Source organism: Leptidea sinapis, chromosome 12 (genome assembly GCF_905404315.1).
Source record: "Leptidea sinapis chromosome 12, ilLepSina1.1, whole genome shotgun sequence".
Lineage (NCBI taxonomy): Eukaryota > Metazoa > Arthropoda > Insecta > Lepidoptera > Pieridae > Leptidea > Leptidea sinapis.
In genome coordinates, this window is record NC_066276.1 from 3000309 (window position 1) to 3021257 (window position 20949).

The 20949-nt window shown below is 38.0% G+C and overlaps 1 protein-coding gene across 3 annotated transcripts in view; it reads right to left on the reverse strand.

Moving 5' to 3' along the window:
• The window catches only part of LOC126967046 (coronin-6), a 51089-nt gene extending 37972 nt beyond the window's left edge, over positions 1-13117 (reverse strand). For 2 of the 3 annotated variants that reach the window (XM_050811371.1, XM_050811369.1), the window contains exons 1-2: positions 12770-12919; positions 12444-12641 (exon numbers count right to left, since the gene is read on the reverse strand). In XM_050811371.1, coding sequence (XP_050667328.1) covers positions 12444-12641 — 198 coding nt within the window. In that variant the 5' untranslated portion in view covers positions 12770-12919. Of the gene's footprint in view, positions 1-12443; positions 12642-12769; positions 12920-12984 lie in introns of those variants that run through there. The other variant, XM_050811370.1, reaches the window with a different exon arrangement.
• Between the last annotated feature and the right edge of the window lie 7832 nt (positions 13118-20949).

Genomic DNA, 20949 nt, shown 5'->3' on the forward strand with positions numbered 1-20949 from the left:
CATACTTTATCTGGGATCATGTTCTAAAAAAATATGTTACTGCAATGGCGCTTGTTACCTTGGCACATAAAATAATAAGACGTATCAGTAGACCGGAAATATTTGCCAAAAGTTGGCAAAGAACTTACATGCATAGCCCCATTAATTTTTATTTTATAAAAAATATTACGTACGAATAATTCTGTATAAGTATTATAAATTTCCAAGCACTAATTCAGAGTGATATATATTTCTATCTTTGTATCAATATTCTTATATCTTACTATGGCAAGCTGACTTTGAAGCCAGTGGGAGGCTCCTTTGCAAAGGATGCCGGGCTGATTATGGGTACCACAACGGCGCCTATTTCTACAACGTAGCAGTAATGTAAACATTACTGAGGTAGCTAGTGAAATTACTGGGCAAATGACGGTTAATCTTATGTCTCAAGGTGACAAGCGCAATTGTAGTGCCGCTCAGAATTTTTGGGTATTTCGAGAATCCTGAGCGGCACTGCATTGTAATGGGCAGGGCGTAACAATTACCATCGGCTGAAAGTCCTGCTTGTATCGTCCCTTATTATCATAAAAAAAACATAAGAAATGGCTCTATCCATCGAAGAGTAAGACTGGTAATGTCGAGCCTCTTAGGCCGAGATTTATAGAACGTACTTAGACTTTACTTATGTCAAACTTAGCTGGGTGTGATAAAACGCGAACTCAACTTTAACATTGGGCTGTATTAAGGCGAAGGGTAAACAGAAAACATGCAAACAAGGTATTTTTAGACAAGTTTTGTGGTGAAAATATAGGATTTGGAGCTATGAACACTACTTTATCCTGTTACACATACCCTTAAGTCTTACTTATAGGTTGCTAATGCTTATTGTTGGTTAAAGTTAACACTCCAGAGCTATTATGAACTACCAGTTTTCTTTGCAGTTAAACAAGTTTTTTCTCGGCATCATGCATTTGTTTAGTATACTACTATCATAAAAGTTGTTCTTATCGATTTTATTTTTTTATGTAGGTACATTTATTCAGATTAGTAATCAATAATGAGGATTGTAAGCAATTAACAATAACATTTTCGACCCAATAATTTTGAAAATATTGTCTTTGTTACATAGGAGCCGTGAACTCATATCGCTCAAGGTCGCCGGCATTTAGTGTCGCCTTAAGGTCCTTAAGGTCCCATGGTCCGAAAAATCGCGGACGCACGCAGACCAGCTCGCACGACGCACTGTGGGACCGGCCTCGTCCGTGATAGCACAGAAACGTATGTGGCTTTGCGTCGGTATCCATCGCGAGTCGGTAACTTCAAAGGTGCGGTCAAGTGCGGTGCGTCTACGTCTGCGATGGTCCGAGCGCATCCGCGTCCGCACAGACGGCAGGTCAGAACTCGTTCATTTACTGATGAATATAATCACAGTGGCAGCTGCAGCGACGATACGTTCTCTTTCACTTTGCATTGTGAAATGCAGCTTGAAAAGATCTACATAGACCGACACGCACCGTTGGAACGGCCCTGCCTGCGGTGTGTCGCCGTCCGTGCTCGTCGGCTGTGCGTGGCTGATCGTTTAGGACATTGGAAATGCTTTACCGTGCTGTTTTTCAAGTTGAAATCGAAATTATTATTTTATTTATGAAAAAAAAAACTTATGAATACGACCTTTTACTGTCTGAATCGTTTGTGTGTTGCTAAAAACAAATAGTTTATGCTATAGTGACGTCACAACATGGTGGGCCGCGTTTTCGGTCAGGAGATATACATATAAAAAATATATATAATTCTCATGTTTTACTAGCAATTAAGTATTGAATCCTTTTTTCTTACGGAAAAAAAATATAAGTAACATACTTTCAGAATTTAATTTTGATAGATGAAACTGGCCTACTGACCCCTGATGCAGTTCAAATCACTTGCAACCTAGTTTTGAACTGCATTATTTGCAATTTTATGTATAACTGTCTATATGTATAACTTATAACTTAAATTGAAATTTAAAATTTTTTTTTTTTGAAATATGATTTTTAATCACTAATTGAACGTCAAAAACTAACAGCCATTCTAAAATTTATGTCTAAGACCTGAGAAGAACGAGCGCAAGAAACTCGTGGGGTTTCATTTTTTAAATAAAATTTATGTTTTTTATATGACAATAAAATATGAGACGAACAGGACGTTCAGCTGGTGGTAATTGATACGCCCTGCCAATTACAATTGCTGTTGCTGTTCCGATCAGGATTCTTGATCAATCCAAAAATTATGAGGGGCACTACAATTGCGCTCGTCACCTTGAGACATAAAATGTTTAGTCTCATTTGCCCAGTAATTTCACTAGCTACGGCGCCCTTCAGACAGAAACACAGTAATGCTTGCACATTACTGCTTCACGGCAGAATTAGGCGCCGTTGTGGTACCCATAATCTAGCCGGCATCCGGTGCAAAGGAGCCTCCCACTGGTATATTCGTGGTGAAGGCAGTGTTTTGACTTTTTCTCCCAACCACCACGGATCACCTGATGGTACGCAATCACTGCGACCCATACTCTTTCGTAACACCAGAGGAAAAATAAGACCGTTGCTAACTTTTTAAGTGTCGAATAAACGTACCTACATAGGAATTCTAAATTCGAAAACACATTGGGCACGTGGCGAGCGAGGATCCAACCATAGACACCTTGGTAAGAGTCTACGGTGGTAATATTGCGCTAACGAGACATTTTATCTAACTTAAATTTTGTTTAAATTATGATAAAAACAAAAATAATATATATTTTATTAATATAAAATTCTCGTGTTGTGTCTCGTTACCAAACTCCTCCGAAACGGCTGAACCGATTTGTATAAAATTTTGTGTGTATCGAGTAGGTCTGAGAATCGGCCATCATCTATTTTTCATACCTCTAAATGATAAGGGTCACCCATCCGTAAACATATTTTTTTGACAATTTTTTTATTTTTATTTCAAATTTGCGCCCTTCTACTATCTACAACTATTTTTGTATCGCGATTTATATTATTCTGTTCCATCCACGAATCCGCTATAGGGTTGCAAGATGGCAATCGAATACAATAATAATTGTACTACGATATATTTGGTAGGTCTGAGAATTGGTTGCATCTATTTTTTGTACCCCAAAAATTTTAATTAGTAGTATTTCACCATCTGGATGTGTGGCGGTCCTCCACAGTGCGTTTTCAAGGAGCATGTTTCCACGTATTACTAAGCTGTGGAAAGAGCTTCCTTGTGCGGTGTTTCCGTGGCGATACGACATGGGTACCTTCAAAAAAAGCGCGTACGCCTTCCTTAAAGGCCGGCCACGCTCCTGCGGTTCCACTGGTGTTGCAAGAGAATGTGGGCGGCGGTGATCACTTAACACCAAGTGACCAGCTCGTTTGTCCTCCTAATCCAAAAAAAAGTGGCAATGTACACATTAAATATAACACATTTATAAAATAAATAACGAAATGACCTAGAAATTTGACGCGCCTTTTTGAGAACTTGAATGAAAATTGAAATTTGCTAAATCTTAATATATATAAATTACGTGACACGTTGTTTGTCCGCGATGGACTCCCTAAACGAATGAACGGCTTTTAATGGGGATTACTTCACGGAGTGCAGTTTGGTCCAACTTGAGAGATAGGATAGTTTTTATTTCGATTTGGGACCAATAATTATATTTATTTTCAGTATTTGTTTTGTATGGTCACATTTTCTATGAGAGAATTTAGAGATGCACGGTTTGACAGTTCCGCTGTGAAACAATTTCATTATAACAACAGGGAGCATTTTTTACTTTAGAGTATTTTTTTTTATTATCTACAGAACAACGTCTGTCGGGTCAGTTAGTATATATATAAGTCAAAGTTTTCTCGCGGTAATTTAATGTCCCGGGACAGTAGACACAAAATCTCACCTGACCTATATACAGTTATCAGCGAAAATAGCGAATAGGATCATTTATACTGGAGTGCACACGCCTCGCTCCACGCCGTCCGCGGCGGTGCGTGGGCGATTTCGACGCTTGCTCAATAGAGTAAAAATAAGATAATGGTCACAAAATATAATACTTCATTTCATTTTCTTTTACACTCACTGTAAACAACTTAAATTACTAAATGTACAATATTTATTACATAACTAGCTGACTCAGCAAACGTTGTATTGCCATCATAGTTAACAACCGTAGTTAATCTACAAACTATAGGTAGCTACAATTAAGTTTTCTTTTTACTCCTTGAGAAAGTTAGAAAGATACAAAGATTGTAATTAGTTATTCATTTGAAACTATTCTTTCAATTTGATTTCTGAACGACCGACGGGTGACACATCAATGAAAAAACATTTTTTTTTTTAATTCCCAACATTTTCATATTTATTCACCTTTTAAACCTTCTCTGGACTTCCACAAATAATTCAAGTCCAAAATTAGTCAAATCAGTCCAGCCGTTCTCGAGTTTTAGCGAGACTAACAACACAGAGAACAGACTAACAGCAATAAATTTTTATATATATAGATACTAATTATTTAAATCTTTTTATCGTTAATTGTAATAATACTAACATTGAAAAACGGCTTTGCAGTGATATTAATAGAGGTTGACCTCTGACCCCGAAACTAGTTAAAACTGTATCTTCGGAGACAGTGATTCCTCGACAAATGACAATGAAAAACGAAACAATAAAAATTAAATAAATAAAAATTAAATGTGAATGTATATATGTGTGTGTGTAATTCTTAGTGAGTATGTACAGTAGACTTTCCGTTTCTGAATATGATAATTGTTTAAGATAGGCGGTGTTTTTCTTTTTTTACCTCAAAATTGTTTAGTGTGTAGATAAAAGAATAATATTCAATAACAGACAACGCGGGCTCAACAATGACGGGAGAACTGTGGCCCGTATCAAGTTCAAATATTTTTATTCAAAATAGGATGTAACATCACTTATTGAAAGTCAAAAACTACCACCCATTCCAAAACGAATGCCTCAGACCTGAGAAGATTGGGCGAAACAAACGAAACGCGAAAAAAATATGATTGCAAAGTAATATTGTACAATTAAACTTATTATTTAATAGCCTGAGGGCGGTCGCTCCATTCCCAATCTGTAGTATCATTAAAAAAAACTTTTATTTGGAACAATTTAACAAAGATAATACAAACAAGTAAAACGATGGGAGCTGCAAAAGTATAAACTGCAGCACAGCTAACAACGCCCTTCTCCGAATACAATAAGGAATGATGTTCCATGCACTAAGATCTAAATAGTAAACAGAGTACGGTAATTAATAAAAGACATTAAAAACTAGTACAGGACATGTGATTTGAAATATATACATCATTATTATTACATTATGTGTTTAGTTTTGGGTGAAGTGTGTGGGTGAGTGTTAGAGATACGTATATAGTAAGTGAAGTTTGTTACATTTGTGCTGTGTGTGGTTTTCTTAGGTGTGTGAGGGAGTGATGAATATTTTACACATCCACAAGTTTCTCTGTATTTTCATAATCTAATGTTTTTAACCAGGAGTCAAGTTTCGCTTTACATTTCCTCTTGGTCAGTGGGTAGATGTTTAAGCTTTTGTTGATTTTGTTATAAATTTTAGAGCTTATGTGTTTGTAATGGCGACTTGCAGCTATGGTTCTACGTGAATCAATATTACATACCCTATTTGAGCGGCGTGTGGTACAGCATTCAGGGTCAAAGGTAATTTCGGAGTGTTTGCGAAGAGCAGTTTGAAATATAAAGAGCTGTCTAACTGAGAGGACCTGGCATTAAGAAAGTCATTTATGTTATAGTTACCACACAAATGTTTGTTAACAATTTGTAATACTTTTGTTTTGAAAATTTTCTGGGATCATGTTCTAAAAGGATATACATATACAAAAGACTTGCTAACTCGACTTAGCCGAGTAGTAGACATTATAAGTTATGTCTCTTCCTGGTGTTAACATTATAATCTAGCCGGCATCTCGTGCAAAGGAGCCTCCCACTGGTATTATATTATGGTATATAGAACTAACAACGCTTGCCTCTACTTGTCTAGTTTAGAATCTCGGATGGAGCAGACTCCAAACACTATGTTTACATATTGGTTTCCTATTTCTCAAATGCCTCTAGCTATGTGCGTAGTAGCACTTACACATAGTAATGCTAGAAAAACCGGCTCAAGTATTAGGAAACCTACAATTACTTAATGTATACAGCCTGCAACCAAGGTACTTATCTATCTAAATTAAAACTTCGCTCTTATCATACAAAAATCCGATATCTTCATATAGTCCAGTGTACTCGCAACGCCTCTAACCGTCAGAAATGGAAGCACATCGCCAGGAGATCTACCCTCAGAAAGGATATTGACCCACCGAACACCCCACCATGTACCTCATCAGCGCAACTACGACCACTCTGACAAGAGTGTCCGTCTAAGAAGATCTTCATAAAGTTATTAAAGTTTTAAAAAAACGATTTATTAGCACTACAATCTCTGTCATGTGTGTACGCGGACGAAGTCGCGCGTTTCAGACAATAACATAATATGTACGACGACCTGTATAGCCGAATGGTTAGCGATCCTACCTAATAAGCTAGAAGTCCCGGGTTCGAATCCCGGTAGGTACAAGCATTTATAAGTCAAAGTCAAAAAATCTTTATTCACTGTAAAACTTTATAAGTTATTTAGTGCAAGTCAGGATGAAGTACAAAAGTTACAATAGCATTCAAATGAGTATTATAACAATATTCATTAACAAAATTAAGAACATTAATTCCAACTATCTTTATCATTCAAATAATCTTTGACGCTATAATAGGCCTTAGATGTTAATTTATTTTTTACGATACATTTAAATTTTTTAATAGGTAACATTTTAATTTCATTTGGGAGTTTATTATAAAATACAACACAATCCACTTTAAAATATTTAGCAATTTTACGGAGCCTAGTAGATGGAATTGCGAGTTTATGTTTGTTTCGAGTATTGACACTGTGTACATCACTATTCTTTTTAAATTGGCTAATATTTTTATGGGCGTATAGGGCGTTAATTCTGGTTCTCGTATATGTACTGGCAGCAAGCATTTATATGATGAATATGGATGTTTGTTTCCGAGTCATAGATGTTTAAATGTATTTATGTATGTTTAAGTAAGTATATTGTATTAAATATATCATTGTCTTGTAACCCATAACACAGGCTATATATGCTTAACTTGGGGCAAGATAATTTGTGTAAAAAGTGCGTCAATATTATTATATTATTATTATGTACATATATGTACATAATATGTACACATCGGGACTAGACGGTGACTTTTTATTTCAAAAATTACAAAATTTTCTTCAGTTTCACCGATCGTAAATATGCTTTATAAGAAGGACCTCAAAATTGAAAGAGATCTACGACATTATTGAATATAACATCACACCTGACGGAGCGGATGTGTGATACATGCGCATGCGCACCTATATCGCTAAATGCGTCAAGATGTGGGCCGCGATATATTAAGTGATTTATTTGCATTTGCATGGTTTGTTGTGATCTATGGGATCGCGAACGATATTGACACGCTCATAAGAGTATGTTATATGTATGTACCCCATATTATAGATATTTTAATTTAGGTAAAATGCTCATTTATGATATACTTAATAACAGTTTTTAATTACGATTCGTTGCTTTAAATTGTATTGTCATTGTCGTCGCTTCGATTTAAATGTTACTTTCTAAACTTTTCATCTAATGACCGATGAAGAATTAGTTATAAGTATAGTATCACATCACTCAAGCCAGCTGGTCCCCATGGGAAGTTAAGTCCCTGAAATCTGCCGAAACACTACAAGTCCTTAAAATTGCAACAAAAAATGCTTTTTTTTATAAGAGGAGGACAAACGAGCGTACTGGTCACCTAATGTTATGTAATCACCGTCGCCCACATTCTCAAGGACAACATCAGAGGAATAACAGTAATCGTTGCCGTCATACGCGCTTATTTTGAAGGTACCCATGTCGTACCTTCCAGGAAATACCGCTCAAGGAAGCTTATTCCACACCTTGGTTGTATGTGGAAGAAACTCCTTGAATACCGCACTGTGGTGGAACGTCACACGTACAGATGGTGGGGATGATATTCTTATTTGTGGCGTGTCATGCGAAGGAGGAGTTCGGCGACAGGAATCAAGTCAAATAACCCTTCGGAACACTCCAGACCATAAATACGATAGAAGACACATAATGAAGCGACGTCTCTACGCAACGTATAGTGATCACAGCCGTTCACAGAGCACTGGATCCTCGACAATTCGAGATAACTATTCGACCGTGAGCAAAGGAGAACAGCTCTCTGTTGCTCACGGTTTGAGCTGATACTTGGGTGCGCCAAACAAGATTTGACAGCGATACAGCTACTTCGAAGACATTTTGGGTTTGCCTTCCGCTATACTGGCAATCAGTCGAGATTTTTTAGATGCAGTATTCCGATACTAGGTGAGGCATTAAGGGAAGTGTTCTCGAAGAGTGATGATACGAGCTTTTTTTAAGTGGCAAACTTGAATGTTCTGGGTGTTAAATTGGACAAGGTTTATTGCTACCCCATTCCGTAACCTTCTCGAGAGAGAACTCGATAGAAGACAATAGTTTATTCCGGCACTGGGCGACGATTTCCCGAGGGAGACGTGCATGGTCCGTGTTTTCGGCATTTCCAGCACTCTCATCCGCATAGCAATGCATGTTGGAAGAATCCAACATATCATTGATATGCAGAAAAAACAGTGTAAATGTTATATACTTATAAGAAATCGGAAGAAAGGCAGATCTGATGCAGGATGGTATAGCACTGGTGGTAGATTTTGCTATTTTAATTTTTGAATGGGAAAAATTACGAAACGAGAAAGACATTCACCTAATGGTAAGTGAAACGCCTTGTCCATAACAATACAATGCCATTGGGATATCTCGAGAAACCCTTAATTCTGGAATTCGGAATCGCAATTATAAATAAAATACTTTATGGAATAAGGCGATAAGTCTTATTAGGCAAGCTTAATTAATAGCTCTAATGAAATTGACCAGCTATGGTGCCCTTCACACCGAAACAATAATGATTTCATTTCAAGAACCCTCCCCGAATTTCCCTCGAACGGCACGCCCGACCCGCCCGCTTCGCTCACGAGTAAATAAAAAAAAGTGCAAATAAAGTTACAACTTACGCAATATTTGATTAATAAATTACAAGTTACTAATATGCCACAGTTTTCTTCAAAAGTACATTCTATGATAAGTACATCATTTTTATGTATCACTTAAGGTTTAGCCTATGTGAGCTATATAAAATTATTTTTCTGAAATTTTCTATTTAAATAAAAACGTATTTAGGTTTATTATAAAAAGTCTGGCCATAAATATTGTTACAACTTAAAAAGTCGATTTTTTTAATTCAAATTCGGAACACATTTATTATGTAAGAAACATAGTAATTTCTCGCAATTTCAAAAATTTTTATTGAAGTTAATACGAAATAATAATAACGGTATGTGGTGTTAAGGGAAACAGAATTGAAGTGATTGACTTCACAAAGTGGCTATGGAGCCATGGTCATTTTTTAAACACTTCAAAAGATGTTCATTAGTGTACTATCAATAGATAAGCACATCCTCTGTAGAGCTAGGACTCTTTCGTTATTATTATGGTACATGAAAAAGCTCAGCTAATAAAGGATATTTTTCTATGACTTTGTGACACCATTAAAAAATTATGGGTGACACTAACACGACAAGACATGACAAGATTCATGAAGCTGAAATATCTCTTTGTATACAAAGTCATCTAGTGGTTTATATTGTAGATTAACCGATTTGAGGGTAGAAATAAAAAGACAGTACTAGCTTTAGCTAAAAGTTTTTGAAAACAAAATTTATGAACAATGACCGCATTATTTTATTTAAACAATTTGTTACTTTTTGTTAAGTGATAACCCTCCCTTCTGGGATTAAATATACAAATTTACTCAAATGAATCAAGAGCGGTCGCAGGGAACGAGAGGTCGCGGATTCTAGTCATTTGAGTAAATTTGTGTAATAAATTCCAGAAGTGAGGGTAATCACTTTAAAAAAATAAATTGTTTGATAAAATACTTACAATTTTAAATAATATCAAAACATACCTTGTTGCCGCACAATGAACCCTAGATAGCATTGCTAATGTTATGTACACTATACAGACATATTCACACTATTGTTACACCTTTTGTGCCATATCAGTTACACAATGTAAACTGCATACAAAAAATTCTATTAGAATTCCGTGAACCTCTTCAAAGGAAAACAACCATTGTTACATTTAGATAGATTTCAATTTTCCTTGAAATATGCTTTGATAACAAAGTAGTGCTTCCTTTAAGATAAGGCAATAAGCTATAGATAGTATTATAGAAGTATAATATATACATTCATAGTGTGTTTATAAAACAAATAATTTCAATAATATTTACATGTACAGTTTAAAAAAAGTAATTTATATACTGCATACAAAATGAGTTTTTGAACAAGCAGATTATCCACCTGCAGGCTGATGTTCAGTTGCATCATCACCTATAATGTAACAATATTAACGACCCTGTCAACACCTATCTTCACTCATAATTCTGAGACTTAATAGTGGTAGAAAAAGCACTAAAATAACAATAGACAATTGAGACATTATTTTTAAAGCATAAGATAATTTACTTGGTAATATCTGCCATCATGCTTTCTTCCAATAGCGATTCCAATTGAAATTAATGATGGTCTTGAAGACAAATATGCTAAGTGGAAAATTTATTTACACCAAATGTATTTAAATTTTTCGTTTACATTTATTTCAAAATCCTTCCTGTTGTCCTTCTATTTTGTTTGAAAGTTTATGGGTACTGTCTTTTTATTTCTACCCTCAAATCTGTTAATCTCCAATATAAACCACTAGATGACTTTGTATACAAAGAGATATTTCAGCTTCATGAATCTTGTCATGTCTTGTCGTGTTAGTGTCACCCATAATTTTTTAAAAACTGACATCAACTTTCATTTAAATAAGTAAATATTAGATGTTGCAAATATAACAATCTAGCTGACCCAACAGATGTTGTTCTGTGCATAATAAAAAAACTATTGCCGATGGAACTTCGCAAAATTCTTTGCTGATCTATACTCAGCAAAAGGAATATTCCTACCAAATTACAAGTCTTATGGTACCAGGAGATATAAATACATAAATGTAGTGAAATATGGCTTGCATACCTGTATAGGCGAGTGGTTAGCGATCCTACCTACTAAGCTAGAGGTCCCGGGTTTGAATCCCGGTAGGTGCAAGCATTTATATGATGAATATGGATGTTTGTTTCCGAGTCATAGATGTTTAAATGTATTTATGTATGTTTATATGAATTTATGTATGTTTAAGTAAGTATATTGTATTAAATATATCATTGTCTTGTAACCCATAACACAGGCTATATATGCTTAACTTGGGGCAAGATAATTTGTGGAAAAAGTGTGTCGATATTATTATTATACACAAATAATATATAGAACAATTCTGATCATTAAAATCATACAACCTAGATCATCATGATAGCTGCAAGTTTTTTAATTTTAGATTGTTTAACAATGACAAGCTGTAAGTTCTTAACATTTTTTGTCTGTTATTTTGTTCCAAAATATTTTGTAATGGCTTAATTATTTGTACAGTAGTCTTAACAATATCAACTTAGATTATTCTTCTTAGGGTTCTGTAGCCAAATGGCAAAAAACCGAACCTTTATGGATTTGTTATGACTGACTGTCTGTCTGTCTGTCCATATGTCACAGCCACTATTCCGAACCTATAAGAACTGTACTGTTGAAACTTGGATGTATTCTGTGAACCACATAAAGTTTAATACGCAAAAATAGAAAAAAAAAAACAATTAATTTTGGGGGTTCTATGAAAAAACACAAAACTAATTTGTGAGCATTTTTTAAAATAAAGTTTCATTCCTATTTATTAACTAGAATAACATTAAGGGTAAGAATTTATGACATCACAAATAATTCTAAAGGAAATAATTTTGAGAGTATAAATGCCTTTTATGAAAAGCTTTTTTGTAAAAAACTGTTTAGAATATCATAGTTTAATACTAAATAAAAAGTAAAGTATATTGAACATTATAAGTTTTTTATGGAAAAGAACAAGTAATAAGTATCTCAAGATGGTAATAAGTATAGATTTAAGAGATTGACAGAGGTCTGATAATTAATATAAAACTCTTTTTGATGCTACTCTATAAATCTATGTAATTGATTATAGGTGTATATTTTAATAATAAAGTATATTTGGATAATGAAGAAATTATTCAGGAATATGATTTTGCATACATGTAGCCTTTAGAAGAATTATGTATGATTGCTTTAATGTATACAAGAGCTTATTATAAGTTACCTTGTTATGTGGCAGAACTATGAATGCTCCACCACCAGCAGAGTCAACGATGATGGCCAGGAACTTCGGATTCACCGCACAGAACGTCGAGTCCCAAGAACTTTTAGATACGCGAATGTTATCATAACACTGTTCTCTTTTTAACGGCTGACCGTAAACGTGACGGAATTTAGAACTACGAACCACTCTAAACGACATCTGGAAATTAAAATACGCACTTATTACACCAGAAACTCTCAAAAAATTTGATATATTAGCCTAAAACATAACCTATTTAGTACAGCTTTGACCTATATTGACTTCTTGATTTTTTATCACTAACTTACTTTTAAACGTAAGAAGAAATTATAACAGCTACACAAAAAAGCACAACAAATTCATTTGAATTGTTTCCAATTTAATAATAAAATTAAAATTGAGAGCTACTAAGGTTCGAAGGGAGGACGGTTGGGAAAACGAGCGAACTCCATATTTGGTAATGCTTACAGTCACTATACAAAAATATGATTAAATAAATAATTTATTTAAGTTTGGGTCACACCTTTATAAATCTTGATATATAAACGTAATAAACGGTGTGTAAATAAATAAAACAGACGAAAATTAAGTTGTGGCGCTAAAATAGTAAACTTAAAATATTGTTTGAATTATCCCTTTATTTCTGAACGTTTGTGTCAAATGTCAATATAATGTCATTGTCAACTGTCATGTCAAAATAACATATAACAAGAAAGTTGAGGGTAGTGGTCTAATTGTAATTTGTAACCTCCATGGTTACAAGCTGGTTACAATGTTTGGATACCAGAGATAATTTAGATAGGCACACTATATTTTAATTAGAAAATCCCAATTTGTCGTATCTCCACCTTCGAAAACAATACCTATACTGGTATCAGAATGCTGAGCCACAAACTTGGGGATCATTCTCACTATCTGGATAAGTGGCGTTCCTCTATATAGTGAGGTTTTCTACTACGAACAACCAAACTTTGTAATGAACTTCTTCGTGCGGTGTTCTCAGGACGACACGATATGTTTACATGCGAAGAAAGCATGTTCACCTAATTTAAAGGTCCTGAGTCCAGTTATTTGTCTAGTGTTTCTAAGAAAGTGTATGCGACAGTGACCACTCAACTTTTTTTTGGCTTTTTGGCTGGCTGCTGCCACGCTTTTATTTGAAGATAACCACATCTTACATATCTGAAAATAAGTCGTATGGATTTTTGGCGATAAAAATTTTGAAAATGATTTCTCTTTTTTAATGTAAGTGGAACATGACAATATTGACTATAACGGATAAATTGTAATCCTGCGCGAATCAGTTATTAGATTTTATTGTAATATATGTTTTATATTTGGGATTCATTTATTGCCCACGTCTTAGTTTGTAGTTAATAATAACTTTACAAATTGAGTACCTGTACATAATTTCGAATAATCTTTCTAACTGAAATTATTAAAGAATTTATTATTAATTTATTAACTGTTAAGATTATCTTAAATTTCGTTTATATACCAACATGTTTATTATCAACACCTAAGTTGCTGTTCAGCAACATACTAGAATTTCGTATTGAATATTCTAACAGCCTTACCTAATATCAATACTTACTTATAATGAACAATTAACAGTTTTTGATATTAATAAGAAAAAGATTCAACACATAGCCTACCTTGGGAATTATTGGTTTAACGTAAGAAGCGTTAACTTTTTTCGAATTTGTTGGAAAATGAAAGCTTTGGCATCTTTCTCTTCCACCTTTCTTATGATCGTTTTTAGTGCCTCTATTTGATAAACTGTTGTGCCGTTCGCGTCCCTTAAAAGTAATGCATTGATTAGGAATCTAATATTGCAAATGTAGATTTAATTAATTATAAATCTTAATGGAATCGTAGATTATATAAGTGCACCCTCATCACAGTTTTATTAACTACTAACCGTAAATTCTACGTCCATTTCTAATAATCTTCAGTACTAATTTGGAACAAAATATGATGACAAATATGATAAAACGATATTTCACTTAAATTGTGATAGTTGACAACAATTGAAAATGTGGAAAAACACTACCATTAATCAAGTTTAAAATGAAATTGTGAATGTACGCACATCGAAATTAATAAAATAAAATTGAAGGTAGTACATTATTTTACAAATCAACTGTCATGCCAATAAATACTATATTATCATAGACTGGTAGTTTGCCAACATTAGAGTTTATTATGCGTGAAGAGTGTTAGGATCGTGTTTTTATTGAAAATTCAATATGAATGAATATTGAAAGTATAGGAAAAGTAAAATAGAATGGAATTATCTAAGGAATATACGTATAATTTATTTAGTAACGTGTTTTAAGCAAAAAGTCGAGTCATAACCATGAAAATAAAAAGTTTCTCATTTAGTTACGAAAACTTATAAAAGTATTTGTAAATAGTCAGAATATTATATTGTTTCTATTAGAAAAGCAAGTATGCAGAAGCTTCAAAGAGTAAACTACGTAAGCAACGCAAAATATTACTGTGGGAATTTATAACTAAATTACTAAATTGTTACCAATGTTAAAGCGAACAAAATACATTCTCAAATAAATAATTATATTGATAAATAATAATAAATATAGATGTAATAGCTGCGAAGATGTCGAAGAAAATTACTGTGAACTGTTAAGCTCTATTTTACTACTTACTAAAACAAAATGCCTGGTATACGTGAGTGTAAGACGTAAATGTCTTGCAAGTAATAAGCCTGACTTGTTGTTTACCGCTGTAGCTGTACCGAAAAAATCTGACACGAGAATGATCAGTCTCGTGCCAGATTTTGGCGAGACAACACGTCCTGAGGATGCCTCGTGTAGAGGCGAAACACGTGTCGAATTGTTTTAAGAACAAATATTGGCGGAATTAACACTAAAGAAAGCCAATTTGGATTTCCGCAAAGTAACGCCTAATTCAATAAATATCAATTAACACAAATGTCTAATATCTAACTTGTAACGTAGCATTATAGATCGTAGAAATAGTAATCGTGCATAATAACTGTAATAAGCGTATGCCGAAAGATTCGTTCTGATAAGAACATTTTATTTTATATAACGTAATATTAGCTCTGATAAGAACATTTTATTTTGTATAACGTAATATTAGCTCTGATAAGAACCATTTCATAATGCTGTACATCAACTCATAGAATCATACAGATCACCAGTAGTCAGCTCAGTGAAGTTTCAAGCATCGTACTTTCTCTCGACGATCGCAGATATACTCACGTGATCAGTCATATGCTCCGCGTTACACAACTGCACAGCAAGGCCGAGCGGACTCGACTGACGAGTGAAGCGTCGGGGTTTTTTTTTTTGAGAGGAGGAAATACTGTTACGTATTTACTATGTCGGACTCGAGTGTCCGCGTAAGCGGACACCCCATACCGACTAAAACCTCCTCTGTGCTGTTAGCAGCCCTGGTTTTCACAGCGAAGTAGGACGTGGGCCGTGGAGGCCGCAAAGACTACGCAACAACAGTCGCGGGGCGTCTCCTAAGGAGACTCGAACCTCAGACCGGCTGTGTGCTTGTGGGAAGGAGAGAGAATGAAAATGAAGATGAAAGATGAAAAGGTGATAAGAACACACTCGCCGGCGAGTGTGGTGATGTTTTGTGTAATGTATGTAAGTGTGTATGTATGTGTTTATGATTGTATGTATGTATGTTTGTATGTATGTAAGTAGTGTAAATTTTTGTGTGCATGTATGTTTGTGTTTGTGTCTGTTTGTGGAGTGTGTTTGTGATTGTGTAAGTGGTGTATGTCAGTCCGTCAGTCAGTCCGTGTGTGAGTGAGTGTAGTGAAGCGATTACAGGACGAGGACTAACGTCTCGTCGGGTATCAAAACAATGTGTGGTGTATCAAGGGTGCGGGCCGCTGGCCATCGTCAGAGTGACGAGTGCCAGTGGTTTGCGGTGGTTGACCGCGCCTACACCTGCGAAGGCGGTGTGTGCGTGTCTGTGTCGGTGTTTGTGTGGGTGTCGCGTTCGCGATGGTGATGTCATCATCCGGGTCTACCGTGACGTGTCTGGGACGTCTTATTGGGTTGAGACCATGGTGAAGGAGGGTGTACCCGCATGCCTTCCTAACCAAGATGTTGGGATGGTTAGGCGCCTTGTCAAAGAAGCGTCGCGAGATCTCTTTAAAGTGTTGAGCTATCGTCGGAAGCTCTAGGTCGCGGTGAAGGTCAAAGTTTCGGATGAACCACGGGACTCCGGTTGCCATGCGCGTGAATTTATTTTGAACTATTTGCAGACGACGTAAGTAGCTCGGTCGGGTGTGCGCGAAAACGACGCTTGCGTATGACAGTATGGGCCGTACGATGGTTTTGTACAGCGTCACTTTGTGTTTGAACGGAAGTTTGCTTCGCCCACACACAAGTGGATAAAGGCGACTGAGGACAAATCGGGCTCTGTTGCATACCGTATCAATATGTTGCTTGAAGTTCATATTGCTGTTGAACGTGACTCCTAAGTATTTGTAATCCTTCACCCACGGAATGGGTGTTTCATACAGTTTAATAACGTCGGTCGGTTGTTTTTTAGCGCGGATGCTATTCGCGTTACCGAAGAGTACCGCTGCACTCTTGGTGGGGTTCACTTCAATCCGCTATTTTCTGAACCAGTTGCCTAGTTCATCGACGGTGGCTTGAAGCACTTTAATGTTCTTGCTCAAGGTTGAGCGGTTGAAGCCAAAGTAGAGTGCCGTGTTGTCAGCGTACTGAGCGAGCTGGACACTCGGAAACTTGGGAATGTCGCTCGTGAAGAGCGAGAAAAGAGTGGGAGAGAGGACCGAACCCTGTGGCACGCCAGATCTGATGGGTCTGGGTGAGGATAGGGTGCCCTCTACTCGATATCGGAAGGAGCGTTCAGTAAGGTAGGCTCGAATGATGCGCACGAGCATATCTGGCACTCCCAGTTGATACAGCTTGAATACTAAGCCGTTGTGCCATACCTTGTCGAAGGCCTTCGCGACATCGAAAAACACGGCTGCCGTGGTAGCGTGAAATTGACGCCGTATGAGAATGTACTCGGTGAGCCGGTGAGCCTGCTGGGGACACGAGTGAGCGGTTCTGAATCCGAACTGTATGTCGGGTATCAGGTCGAGCTCCGCGATGTAATGATTAAGACGCGCGAGAATTAATCTCTCGTAAAGTTTCCCAATCGAGTTAATTAAGCTAATAGGCCTATAGCTACTCGGATTATTTGGTTAGCTTTAGGTTTATTGGGTTTTGGGATACCGATAACAATGGAATCCTTCCATTGTTCGGGGAACGCGCTATTAGACAATAGAATATTAAAAATGGTAACCAATAAAGTAATAAGAGTCGAGGGTAGGATTTTAAGAACCCTATTGTTTATAGTGTCGGGCCCCGGGGCCTTCTTCGAGTGAAGCTCCTTAATGATTAGCTTCACCTCTTCGTAAGAGGTGGGTTTTATTACATCGCCTGAAGGGCTCAGAGCGGAGCGACGTTCAACTTCACGATCAACTTCGTCAACGTGTGTCGGGTCGGCTGCTGCGTTTGGAGAGCACTGACTCTCGAGACTATCGGCGAGGCATTCAGCCTTCTCATCGTCATCGAGCGCCGGCTGCAGTCCCGGTCTGTCCAAAGGAGGCATGACAGTGGGCGGCTCCTGTTTGAACGCGCGAGGCAGCTTCCAGAAAGCCACATGTGATGGCTTAAGGTTGCCGAGCAAGCGGTCCCAACGTTCGCCGCGGAGTTCCGCGATACGTTCCCGTACTACCCGCTGTAGGTAGCGGAGGTGGCGCCTATTCTCGACCGACGGATACCTGTCGTAAAGTCTAGTGGCTCTGTGCTTCTGTGTGAGTAAGTTCCTGACCTCTGGAGGCAGGTTTAGGCGATGCGGTTGCATCGTCGGAACCTGCCTGGAGCAGGCCTTAATCCTATTCTGTATGTGTGACGTCACATGAGAGATAGCACTGTGAGCCGTGTCGACCGAGTCGATGACGTCCGGTATACGGTCAAGGTCGTCGGACTTGATAGACTCGAGATCCTTTTCCAGCCGTTGCCAGTCGATCACTGTTTTCGTCGGTGGTTGAAAGTTGGGCCGGTGGGCCTAGATTTAGGACGACGGGCCGGTGGTCTGACTCTAATTCGTGAAAAACCTCGATTGAATTTACATTGAGCGTTACGTTCTTAAGTAACGCAACGTCTAGAATGTCGGGTCAGTGCGCGACGTTATCCGGATAACGTGTTGGTTCGTCGGGTGCTATTACTGAAAAGTTCAGCGTGTCTGTGAGAGAATCTAATAAAATTCCGTTTCTATTTGTGGATCTACTGTTCCAGTTGGAGTGTTTGGCATTAAGATCGCCGCCAACTATGACTGCGGCTCCGTGGCCGAGTAATGCTTCTATATCTGTGTCTAATATTTGTTTGTTCGGCGGAAAATAAGCTGAAATAACAGTGATCGGCTGGTGATTCGCCATACTGACTCGGATGGCAGAGGCCTCGATGTTAGTGAGGACCGAAGGATCTATAGGTATACAGTGTAGAGACCTTTTAAAATAAATGAGGGTACCACCCATACGGGTGGTGCGATCATTTCTGACTAAGTTGTAATTAGCGATACGCGGATCGCGTATACGTGGTTTTAGAAATGTCTCTTGCACTAAGAATAGGTCTAATTGATGTTCGTGAGCGAACTCCTTCACCAAGTCTAGTTGAGGCTTAAGGCCTTGGGCGTTAAAATACGCTATACGGAGCGTATGTGGCTTAACCCGTCCGCTTACGTAATTAGGCATCGCGAATTTTTTATACTTTCGCCCTATATCGGTGAGGGCACGGAATATTTTGGCGTTGTCTGCCATAACTTGCAGGAGCGACGGCGGGTCGTCCCGGACAGCCTCGAGCCTGCTGGCCAGGGCTGTGATTTCATCTATGTCGAACATCTCTGACAGTTTGAACATGAATGCAAAGGCGCTGCCGCCTTGGTTACCTGTTGCCGCGGACGCGGGCGCCGTCGGGGATCGATCGCTATTCATGCAATTCTAATCAATGAGCAACAGAGTAGGTGCGGAATGCTCATTGACATCGTACGATCGAGGTTCGACGCGAGTTTACACAAACTGCGATATCATTAGTTTTAGAGCGAGATAGAACACATAATATTATTCTCAATTCTTATTGAATGAAACGTTTTACTATTGGTTAAAATGTAAGCTCTAGTATTGGTGTGTATTTTCTGAACTTGTTTTAAGGATTTTGTATATATATTATGTAAATTTGCAAATAAAATATATATCTTCCACATATTGCTCACAGTCAAGCAGTTGTTTTATTTAATCGCCAAACGCTCAGTCTCTAAAGTGGTGATCCCGAACAAGAACACCGACAGAAGGAACCCGAACAAGAACACCGACGGAAGGAACCTGAACAAGAACACCGACGGAAGGAACCCGAAGAAAAACGCCGACGGAAGGAAGCCAGGAAGCCCGAACAAGAACACCGACGCAAGGAAGCCAGAACAGAAGAACACCGAACCTCTGCCCGGCTACACATCGAAGAACAGCTTCACCAGCTCACCGAAACGACGAATTCCTGTTCGACGAATCTCTGCTCGAGGAATATCAACCCGACGAAGAAATGGAAGACACAAACCAGGCTCAGCCACTCCCAGCGTCCACCGCGACAGAAATCTCCACCATTTCACTGTCGATGCGCATACCACCATTTTGGCGGGAAAATCCGCGATTGTGGTATCACAGCTTTGAAGCCGCCACCGATGATCTCAAGAGGAGTCAAGCCCAGCTGACACAGATGGTGCTCGTCCAATTAGAAAAGGCTGACATCGAACAAATCTCCGACATCCTATTTAACATACCGAGAGACAAACAATATTCAGCAATCAAGGAACGTCTCATATCGGTGTATGAAGAATGCGACAGCCGCAAGTTCCAGAAGCTACTCGCCGAGATGGAGCTCGGAGACCAGAAGCCTTCACAGCTACTGCGACGCATGCGTAACCTTGCAAGGGTCAAGGTTACCGACTCCACCCTCCGCATGATGTGGAGTAAGCTGCTGCCAGCCCACGTCCGCTCCGTGCTCGCCGTCAGCGAGTCATTCAGCGCGAAGTCCACACTGGAGGAACTAGCGTTGCTTGCTGACACGATGATGGAGCAAATCCAGGAGGTAGCAGCCGTCTCCAGCCAGCCACCAGCATCAGGTCCAGAATCATCGACGTCAAATCAGGTAGATCACACACAATTCCTTATTAACGAGATACGAAAACTATCACTAGAAGTCGCCGAACTCAAGTCAAGGCCATCTCAACACTATCATCGCCACCGATATCGCTCGTCATCTCGCAATAGAACTTCGTCACAACACCGTTCCCGCACCCTCAATAGCTCACCAACACTTTACTGCTAGTACCATCGCCGATTTGGTAGTGAAGCACGACGTTGTACTACGCCCTGCAGCTTCAAGAAGAGCCATCGGGAAACTAGAAC